Raw genomic sequence first — 11,514 nt, 5'->3', positions numbered from 1 at the left:
CTGGTTAAAGTGTCTTCACCTGGTTAAACTGTCTTCACCTGGTTAAAATGCCTTCACCTGGTTAAAGTGTCTTCACCTGGTTAAACTGTCTTCACCTGGTTAAAGTGTCTTCACCTGGTTAAACTGTCTTCACCTGGTTAAAGTGTCTTCACCTGGTTGAACTGTCTTCACCTGGTTAAATGTCTTCACCTGGTTAAACTGTCTTCACCTGGTTAAAGTGTCTTCACCTGGTTGAACTGTCTTCACCTGGTTAAATGTCTTCACCTGGTTAAATGCCTTCACCTGGTTAAACTGCCTTCACCTGGTTAAAACGTCTTCACCTGGTTAAAATGTCTTCACCTGGCTGCTCAAGCAAAGCTTTAATTTTCTTGTTAAAACCTTATGTACGAGCAAACAGGAGGCCAGCGTGACTTTCTCAGAGAGCAGACTCAGGCATTCTACCCAGCAACAGTTCGGTCTGCTTCCACCTTCACGTCAGTATGATGAGCTTAGCAGACATAAGGCTCTGTCCTGGAACCTGGAACACACCTGGAAAACGGCATCAGCTGCTGCCGCTGGCTGCTTCAGTCATCCCGTTTCTGAACAAAGTCTTTGGTAACAAAACGGGGACGTGTGCAGTCAGAGGTGACAGCGCTCATGAAGAAGAACCGGGTGCTGGCTCCTGGAGGTCCGTCTCCTGCAGCCCTCTGGGTCGCCACCAGCTCCCCTTTCATTTACCGCCGTCCTCGGCTCAGGACGGGCCCGACGGGCCCGACGCCGGTCATGGTCACACACACATTCACTGTCACACACAGATTAATGCAAGCATGTGTACACAGCCATAAAAGCACACACACACACACACACACACTCTGTCCTTGGTGCTGGAACTCCCAGAGCCAATATCAGTGTGGTGTTAACATGCCCATGCAGCCTGCCATCAGTCAACCCGAGCCGGCCTGAGAGGAGCTCCCTGAGCTGGGGACAGCAGCAGAAGACACTGGCTCGGCTAATACGCTCTCTAATTACACTCCAGATTGAACAACACAGACAGGAAGTGGACGGGGAGAGGACGGGGCCTGGGGACGGCCCATGTGTTCAGTCTCAAAGCATGCGTAGCTACAGCTCCTAATTTCCTCATAATTACGTCTGGCGCCCCTCTGCAGGCTGCCGACGGACGAGCACCGCTGATGAACGCTGGTTGAGGGAAGTGTGTCACAGCGGCCAATTAGAATAAAGAGCAGAAGTGAGGAAGCACCTTGTTCACCATCTCTGCATCTCACGGTCTCACTCAGCGCCGTTAATAATTGATCAAAGTTTGCAGTCTCGGCTTTGATATATCCATGGCAACGGCCTGCGTGGAGAGTCTGCACACACTGTGTGTGTGTGTGTGTGTGTGTGTGTGTGTGTGTGTGTGTGTGTGTGTGTGTGTGTGTGGAGCTCAGGGCTGTAAATAGACTGACGCTGTCGCCACACTGTAAAAAATATTCTGAAGAAACGGTTGAAAATGTGGCAACAAGGGTCAGAAAGCCCGTTTAGAACCTGTCAGAACACGGAGGTGATGTTTCAGCTGATCAAACAGAGTCATGTGACAGCCGAGGATGAAAAGACAGATTTTGTCTGTAATGTAACAAAACAGGAAACAACAAGTTGTGAAAAAGTTTTTACACTTTTTCAGTCGTGAACATTCCTGATTTCTAAAAACAAACACCTGTAAAGTATTTTTCTTGATTGAAATACAGTCAAGTGTAGTTTAAGTTTATATAATATATATATATAACTATAAAAGAGATGTTTTGATGTGAACATCATCCAGGTCTGCTCTGCTCCTGGCTTTATGGCTGACATGTAAACTGAACTCTGTCAGAGTTTCTTTTTTGTTGCTGTCATTGAACAAAACATGGAAATCTGTAAATTAAAAAAACAACTAAAACCTGCTGAGAAAGTGAGATTTGTTTGTTCACCGCTTACATTTTATCTTTAATTAAGCAAATCGGTAAATAATTCGTCAGTCCAAATGTCTGTAAGTGACGACGTGTTGTCCTCATTTAAACACAGTGAACAGCAGCGGTGTGACGTGGCGGCCCCTCATTGGACGATAAGTGATGACGTCGTGCAGGTTTCTCCGCTGCTAAACGTTCAAGTGAAAACCTTGTTCTCTGGGATTTCACTAGCTAGCATCATTAAATACACAACACTGGGAAAGTCTGTAAAAACTACAGCTACAAACATTAATAAAGTTTTTTTTTACAGTGCAGATTAGAGTCCAGGAAGGAAGCTGCTCTGGTTCTGGTTCTGGTGTCTGCCCGCGTTCAAAGGACGGGCTGGGATTAAGTGTGCAGCTTCATGAATACTGTCTGATGTTGGACAAGCTGAGGACATCGTATCCCCCCGCCGCTCACAAACGGTGTGTGTGTGTGTGTGTGTGTGTGTGTGTGTACGTGTGTGTGTGAGTGTGTGTCTGTGTGTGTGCAGAATAGAATAGAATAGAATAGAACAGAATGCCTTTATAGTCACTATACACATGTACAATGAGATTAAAAGCAGCTCCTTCAGTGCAATATAGAATAAAGAACAAAATAAAGAGCAAAATAATAAAAAATAGATGAGATTTAAATATAAAATAAGATAAGTTATATAAACAGTATAAGTATATATAACTTGTGTGTGTGTGTGTCAGGAGGAAACGAACCACGTCCACCCTACGACGCGCTGTGGGAGCTTTTAGGAGGAATCTCCTGGGAAGAGGCGCCTCACTGCAGTTCCTCATGGCGATCCGTTCGGGTCAACAGAACCGTCTGAGTGACTCAACTTGTGCAGCCTTGATCTCGAGATGCAGGCAACAACATCTCACGGCTCAACACGGAGCTGTGAGGTCTGACCAAGCAGGACGTGGATGAGCTGCATGGAAACATCTCTGCTTCCTGCCTCTCAGTGGGTGAGATCCTCATGACTATTCCAGCCAGGTGACCAACGTTTGCCCTCAGAGGGTAAAAACACAAGAAGCTGAACGCACACAGGCGCCCCCTACGCCTTCGTTCAAGGAACGGACCAGCGCCACCCAGACAGCGTTCTACGGCTGCTTGGAGCTTCTCCCTTCACAGGATCTGCTTCTACTCCACTGAAGCACGAGCAGCAACGTCTTCCAGCCCCAACCACACCTGCTCACTGCTCACCTGTGTGTGTGGCCACCACACCTGCAGCCGCCTGCTTCACCTCCTGTAGTCACAGCACACACACACACACACACACTTACAGCACACACACACACTCACAGCACACACACACACACTCACACCTGATCTGTTTAGGTCTGATTGTGAGGAACATGGTGTGTGTGTGTGTGTGTGCATCCAGCCTATGAATCTGCACACACACACACACACACACACTCACACACACACACTCACACACACACACACACACACACACACATACATATCTCCACAGAGCTGAAACCTTGTTTGTTTCTGTGCTTTGCTTCAAGAGCAACTGTGTTGCCATGCCAACCCTGCCTCCATCACACACTCCCTCTCTGCTCCTCTGTTTAACAGGATTCCAATGCAGAGCCGCGCTCACCAATCAGAATAAAGCTCGTAGCAAATGTCCTAACCAGTCCCAGTGCAGTTAACTGTTTGGTGGCCCGGCCGGCTCTCCAGGCATCTGTCCTGATTGATACCGGCCCACTGGGGGGGGGGGGGGGGTCCAGGTGGTTTTAATGCATCTGCTCTCAAAAAAACCTCCTTTTTAGGAACCACAGCAACAGACAGGAAGGATGAAGGATGTGCTTTCTGATTAAAGTCGCTGTGGGAGCTAAACTGGAGGGCTCATGGAACCTGCAGCTGGGGCCCAATATGGGATTAATAGCTGCTGATAATGCTGACATTTGAAAATACCACCATGATTAATGATTGATGAGCAACAAGCAGGAGGTGTGTTTGCTCATTTAGCACCATCCAGCTCTGCACATGCAGGACGGGGAGCTCTGGCTGACCTTTACAGCTCCTACAGATGTGTGACTTGGAGGAGAAAGAACCTAAAAAAGACCGACAGTGGTGGAACAACACGGTGACAAAGTGGGCATAAAACACAGACGGAACCAGGATGAATGGTTGATGGCAACAGGAGGCAGAACCACACACTCAGAGCGACACCAGAGGCAGCTGCTCCTCGTGATAATGTGAGAGGCAGATCCCGAGATCACATCACAGCACCTCCTCTGACTCCCTCCACATGCACTCACCATGCTGTCGTAGTGGATCAGCTCCAGCTCGTAGTCGGGCAGGATGTCGCTCCGGTTGTTCACCAGGTCCAGGGCCATCTGAGCCGAGGGCATGCACGCCTGTCCGCCCGGCCAGCCTCCGCTCATGGGGAACAGCGCTCCGATGTACAGCTTCTTCTTGCCTGCGGACGGCCGTGGCCAGAGGAGGAGGAGGAAGAGGAGGACAGGGACGGTGAGAGGTGCTCGGAGGACCGCTGCACGGCCGCGCTTCGCCCGCGGAGGACCGGCGCACGGCATGGTTCACCTGGAAGTGAGCCGGAACCGGAGCGAGCTGACCCGGTGCTGCAGCGGAGCCCGGCCAGGTAAAGGCTGATTTTCAAAATTTTCGCAAACTGAATGTGAAGTGAGCTCAACACGTGTCCGCTCCCCCTTCCGAGCCCGGAACACGTCGCAGGTATCAAGCAGCGACCGACTCGTAATCGCGAGTGTGTTCCGGACGGACGGAACCGTTTAACGAGCGTTCGGGTCAGCGGGATGCAGCTAATTACACATGGCGAGCATGTGAGGACACATCGCACCGGGCACGTTTCCAACCAGATCGTCGTTTCTGTGCAGTTTCACTCATCAGACAAACATCGGCGGAGAATTTCGCTCGGCGCGTCTTTTACTCACGACTTTACGCACAAAGAGAAGAAACGCGCGGTTCTGACGCTGGAGTCCGCGCAGAGCATCAGTCAGAGGAGAGACAAGAAAAAGCACACAGCTGGAGCTGCACGGACATCTGGCCCAACGCAGCCGTATTCCAGCACGGAGGAGACGGTTCCGAGCAGCAGGCGCGCCACAGCTCTGCGTCTGATCCACTGCAGCACCGGCAGGCTGAGTGAGCGAGAGAGCGCGCAGCGAGCAGAGCCAGCACGGAGGGAGAGAGCGAGGGTGGCGGTTGGGAGGGGGATGTGGGAAAAAAAAACAACAACATCTCCTCAAAGATCCTCTAATGAGTTACACGCTGTGCGCAAACTTCAGCAGCACGAGTCCCGCAAAACCTCATGTGGTCACATCGTCCCCAGCAGCTGGTCAGTCCGCTGCCCGGCGCTTCCTTCACCGATTTCTGATTAACGCATCTGCACAAGTGGCTGGATGCTGACGGCACCGGGTGTTAAAGGCCGGTTTAAAAACACACACCGAGTCAGATCCGTTCGTGCAGGTTTGGTCGCGAACCGGCAGGAAGAGATCCGGATCAATACAGCTGCGCGCAGCATGGAACAGACTGGTGTTCAGAGCAATCAGAGTTTCACTCCTGAGCATGAAATCAGAGCACAAAACACCAAGCAGCTGGTGGAGCAGTTTTCAGTTTCACTCACACTGTAGAAAAAGACCTAAAAGACATAAAACAGGCTGTAAAGGAACGTGTCTGACTCCGAATAAAACCAAAAACCTGCAATAAAGTCAGTATTTATTTAAAGAAAATCTTTCCTTTTTACATTAAAGGCAGTTAAACGTCATTTGTACATTTTAATATCAAACAGTAAATTGTAATTATTATGCAAAACTGTTGAATTAAAGTTGAATCCTGAACATGTGGTTCTGAAAGTAGATCCAAGTCATGAACTATCACAGCAGGACTTATTGGTTCTGTAATTTTATGTAGATTTGTTTGTTAAATTAATGTTTTGTGCAGTTAGAGACGTTTTTACAACAAAAATGTTAAAAGAATGTTTTCATCCATAGATAATATCGTACCACACATATCATACCGGTGACCATCAGCCCTGTTCTGACTGTGTGTTGTGGGTCAAGCTCAGGTTTTATACATGGACATGTACTTTATTAAACATTCAAAAGTCAAAATAATGCATACAGCAAAAGTTAATAGAGTTCCCATTTTCATTTAATTTAATTTAATTTAATTAGAGAAACTGCTGTTTTTATGTGATGTCTTTTTCCATTGTTTTACTCTTTTGGGGGTGGATGCAGGAATGATTATTATTGTTTTCACTTCAGCATAAATCCAGAACCGAGCGGCGGGCCAGAACCTCCACTCTGCTCGTCCTCCTGCCTCTCTGACTGAAAGCAGGCGTTCATCTTGCACATAATGAACACGGCTCATGTGCAGCTCGAGCTGCAGCAGCGACGCAGCGAGGCCGTTTTTAGAAGGTTGCTCAGGTTGAGACTGACTCACACACAAACTGATATCTCCTCAGTTTGTTTTGTTCTGAGTGGACCAGATAGTCCGTTTGTCTTTGTGCAGCCAGGACTGTCGTAGCATGAACACCAGCAGTGCTCATGACAAGCTTCTATAAAATCCTCAGTGGATTTGTTCAGAGATCTGGAACAGATGTTCCAAGCCATGCTTTTATAATTGTTATGACACTTTAAGTGACACTGAGTCTGTGTGTGGACAGATTTATCACTGAGTCTATAAAACGTCAGCTACTGCTGCTCCCAGAAGCCCAAAGCAGTCCAAGATACTGGAGTTTACAGTCAAGGCAGCAAATCCTGAAAACTGAGAAGCTCAAACTCCATAACATTTGCAGCTTTGTCTTGAAAACAAGCTGATCAAGTATCAATAGTTCTCTGTTCATGGACTGTCAGTGTCCCGGCACACAGGAGGAGCAGCGAGGACACTGCAGCCAGAACCATGAGTCTGATGTTGTAGATCCTCAGTGGACTCTGATCGTGTTGCTGACAGTTCTGCACACGAACGTCAGCGTTCAGCAGCTTCACCTGAACAGGTTGTCAGAAGTCACCTGGTGCAGATTCCTGCTGCTTAGTCAGACCTTCAGTTGTGCTGGTTTACAGCAAACAGCCGTGCTCAGATACTGCAGGAACACATGTCATGACAGGAGAACCTAGAGTCCAGCAGAACTTCAAGACATGAAGGTCAGTCAGTCCAGAACATTGCAGGAGAGTTGTTCCACAAGCATCATCAGGAGGAGCTGATGGAGGATTCAAGGTAACCAGCACAACATCCTGCAGACACAAAGTCCCACCTGGTTTGAGCTCATTGTTGGTTTCTCAGCAGGACAACGGGCCCAAACCCTCCTCCAGGTTCTGTCCAGGGCTGCTTCACCAGGAAGCAGAGTCCTAAAGCAGACCTTCACGGAGGTTCAACGTTCATTTTAGCAACTACAGGTTTTGGCAAAGTGTTAAAAAAGAGCGAGAACATCTGCAGTTGCAGCTTCTCCAACAAGACGATTTGCTGCTTTTCTTTGTTGAATGTGATTATAAACCCAGTACCTTTGGGTCAGACAAAACCAGACGTTTGAAGTCACCACGTGGAGCTCTAGGAAGGCTTCTCACCTTCTCTGACATCTTACAGCTGAAACGAAACGCACATTACAGTCAGCAGTTACGGAATCGGAAATAATACCTGGGTGCTGTGATAAGCACACCTCTGACGTACCGCTGCTGGAGCGACGACATGTTCAAGCTTCAATCTGACAAAACCTAAATGCTCCGCTGCCGTTTGGCCTGCAGATCAATAACTCCACGCTTACAAGGCTTCCACAGCAGCAGCTCTGGCCTGTGACCACCTCCAACTCATCTTTCATCTGCAGCTCTCCTCCACAGCCACATCTATAAAAACGCTACAGAGCTGCTTTCAGAAATCAGCAGAAAACGTGGCAAGCAGCATCAATCACGGCTGATCCTATTTGCCTCCATCTCTGTCCGACCACAGCGGCCACAGTCGATGGGAGGGAGGCTGGACTCTGCTCACCTGCTGCCTGGACCCTGTGTCTGGTGTCCACGGCGCCGTCGGGTCTGACACACAGCTGACACCTGTGCACGTAGAAACAGGAGCATCCAGAGAAACAGGCCTCCAGAGTCTGAACTGAGCAGGTTTTAGTTTGTGTTCTCGTCTGATACGAGATGCGCCATCAGTGAATCCTTAGAGCAGCGCTACAGGTAAAGGCTAGCAGCTCGTTATTTAAGCAAAGAAACAAGCAGTCAGTGGTGGCGCCGATCCTCTCTGCCCCTCATAAAACAGCCTATTTGGGTTCCTGACTGCACTCTTATTCCATTTCATGCTCTTGCTTTTGCAGCTCTTGTGTAAGTGCTCTAATTGCAATGTAATGTTAGCGCTGAAGTTCCCTTCTGAAAATTACTTATTGCAGCGATTGTGAAGAAGACCATTATTCCACCAGTCTAAATTAAAAACCCTCTGTAGTTGGGCAATGGAATATGACTATTATATAACCCTGGTTCATTACCCAAATCTCATTATCTGGATATGTGTGTGTAGCAGAGAGCTGTTCGCATCCAGCTGCTAACAAGCCCTCACAGGAGAGTGGAGTGATCATCCGTGGCATTTGCCTTCCGCTGCCACCCTGTGACCCATCCAACGCACTATCAATTATTCAGCCGTGATCTTTAGACACCGCATCGCTCCATAAGCTGGCAGCCAACACGGCGAGGCGCAACAGTGCCGGGCAGCGCGGGGTTAACAGCCCCACGGTGGGAGAAGGCATCAGCTGAGGCTCGGCCTGGAGGAGATGCAGCAGAGACACGCCTGCAGCAGCGTGTTGCTGAGCCGCTCTAATGAGCCCGGTACTGTAGAGGTGTGTGCAGCTGGCACTGTGGCCGTCCTTCACAGTAATGGCCTGTGTCCTCCTGCAGACGTGTTGGAGGAAAAACACTGTTCTGAATGTTTCCATTTTAGCTTAATTGCCAGATTGCATTCTCCTCCACCTGTGGAGCACGGTGCTCAGACAGCAGTCCAAATCAGTGGACAAACTATACCGGCTGAAACCGGGGCTAGGGTCGGTGCTGCACGGCTCCACGCGCCGGTGTTCTGTAGACGGAAGCGCTGACGGTATGAGGTACATCCAGATTCACTGTGCAAAGCTCAGACTAGACCAGAGTTTAACCACCAGTCTGCCTGTTGCTTGTCTAACTTTACCTGCTGTAACAACAGATCTGAGGACAGCCTGCAGAACCAGCTGCATGTCAGACGTCTGCAGGAACCTGCTTTATTCCTGAGCTGAACAGTGGAATCAAAGCGCATCATTCAGAGTCAGGCCCCAAAGTAGAAACTCGATGCAACAAAACCAGCTGTGGTTTCCATCAGTCTACCTGCGTGAACATGGTTCTACAACCCTACAGCTGAGAACAACAGAACCTTCTCAGTTCTGGACCTACGAGCTGTGTTCATCTGCATGTCTGCATCACGTGGAAAGGACTGAACAGAGGAACTGACACATCTGAGACTAAGACTATACAAAGTTGGCAAAGGATCCAGAAAGATCAGCTAGAACCCAGTGAGCAGGAACCAGGAGGTCCAGAAGGAGCCACAGCAGCACTGATCAGGGCTGCAGTGGTCGTCCTCCTACAATGACTCCACGGACAGTCAACTACTGTCACTATGGAGCTGTGGACACCAGACAAAGGCAGCTGCTTCAGACTTGGCACAGGGCTGATCAATGGAGACCAGTGTTAGTGTGAAGCTCACACAGTGTGAAGGACACTTCAGAACATCAGCCTCTATGGACGGAGTTCAAGAAGAAATGCTCGCCTTTTCTTTTGCACAAAACTGCTGGATCAAACTTTGCTAAAAAGCCTGATGAATGTTGGGTGCACATTCTTTGGTCAGATCAATGTGTTGGGCTCAGACAGAGTCCATATGTTTGGTGTGAACCTGACCAGGACCACCACAGTGGATGCATGGTCCTGACAGTGAAGCATGGAGGTGGCAGCATCATGATGTGGGGCTGCATGAGGGCAGAAGGTGTTGGGGAGATGAGACTTATCGATGCAGGATGAATGTCTGAGGATGAACCAAAACACTGGCTGACAGGACGACTCCCAGTCTGCAGGAGCTTCAAGAAGAGGAATATTCCAGCAGGAGAAGCATCAAAGCACAAAATCCGACAAGAGTTTCTACACAAGAACAAAGTGAAAACTACGACCTGGACAAGAACGTGGCCTGACTTTAGACTTAGACTCTGTAGAACATCTTTGGGGTGTTTTAAAGTGAAAGGTAGCAACACAGAGAGCAGCTGGAAAAAGTGGGTTCTAATGACTGGCAGAACATCTCAGGAGAGATTTGGTGTTCTCCACAGAGGATTTAGTCTGTCATCAGCAGTAAAGATGGACGTTTGGGCTGACTGAAGCTGCACTGAGCTCCACCTGTGGACTCTGGATCTACTCAGCACCGCTGGGATACCTGCACGCTGACATATTTTAAAATCGTTTGACATTGAAGTGAGTTTGCACACTCGCTGAACCCACGTCTGTTGCGTTCTGATGAAAACTTAAACCACATTCAGCTCCAGCAGGCCAGCATTATTGGACAGAGCAGAGTTTATGGGAGTCTAGATGTCGGCCAGTGTAGTTCATCAGCGCTGACATAGACACGGCATCATCGTTCCATAATCTGTCCTGCAGCGGCACACTGCACACCAACCTGCTGCAGCGCTCGGCAGCATCTCGGTTATTAGAGAAATACATCAGGCTGAGTATCTGGCTGGAGCGGCTCCGTTAAGAACAACACATCCGTTGTTCAGCGATAAACTGCTGCTGCCACCAGGACACCACTGGAGGAAAAACAGGAATAACTTCTGCTTTCAGAACGTTTTTACCGCCGAAATATTGGTATTTGTGTGCTTTAAAAATCCATTCCTGCCCAGAGCAAGGCTCAAACTCACACTTCAATGCGGTGAGGAGTGTGAATAAATCAGAGGACTTGAGGTAAATAACTCTGTAAGAGCTCAGCCTCGACCTTCACGGCCGCTACAGCGAGGTCCACAAGTCTGAGATCACGAGTGAAGATATTTCGAGTTCAGTACAAAAAGCATCATTTCACATGATATCAGCGTGAGTGTCGGGATGTCTCAGCATCCGTTTGCTTCTCGCGCTGCAGGGCTTGTTCAGACCAGAAGATCCGTGTCGTAGACGCTCTGCCCCGTCACAACCTGCAGGCCAGCCTGACGCTGAGAAACTCCTTTCCACTCAGAATAAAGATCTGACGCTCTCACTTGAAGCCATGTTTGCTGCTATCACAGATTTCTGCTGAAGCTGGATTCAGGGACACATTTCTGAGGTGAGCAGCAGCTGCTGGTTGGTTTACTTCAACGAGCTTCTGGTGAGTCCATCAAACCAACTCAGGAAACGCTGAGCTTCTGTGCAAAACGTGGTCGCTGCCACTTGTCTGGAAGAGGTCAGATGTTCTTCCTACGTGTTTAGAAGCCCTCAAACTTTGTGCTAATTTCCAGGTTTACGTGCAAACATGGCAGATTTCCAACATGCTCTCAGACTTGTGGACCCCTCTGTGCTTCTGAAGTGCTAATAGTTGGCCTGAATGACGCTGCGATGTC

The 11,514-nt window shown here is 48.9% G+C and overlaps 1 protein-coding gene across 1 annotated transcript in view; it reads right to left on the bottom strand.

Annotated features, from left to right (window-relative positions):
- The window catches only part of gabbr1a (gamma-aminobutyric acid (GABA) B receptor, 1a), a 112,531-nt gene that overhangs the window by 68,365 nt on the left and 32,652 nt on the right, over window positions 1–11,514 (bottom strand). The window contains exon 7 of the mRNA XM_008281100.1: window positions 4,223–4,383. Within this exon, the coding sequence (XP_008279322.1) occupies window positions 4,223–4,383 (161 nt within the window). The remainder of the gene's footprint in view (window positions 1–4,222; window positions 4,384–11,514) is intronic.

This window comes from Stegastes partitus, unplaced genomic scaffold (genome assembly GCF_000690725.1).
Source record: "Stegastes partitus isolate 25-593 unplaced genomic scaffold, Stegastes_partitus-1.0.2 Scaffold222, whole genome shotgun sequence".
Lineage (NCBI taxonomy): Eukaryota > Metazoa > Chordata > Actinopteri > Pomacentridae > Stegastes > Stegastes partitus.
This window is presented reverse-complemented; position numbering and strand designations above follow the sequence as displayed.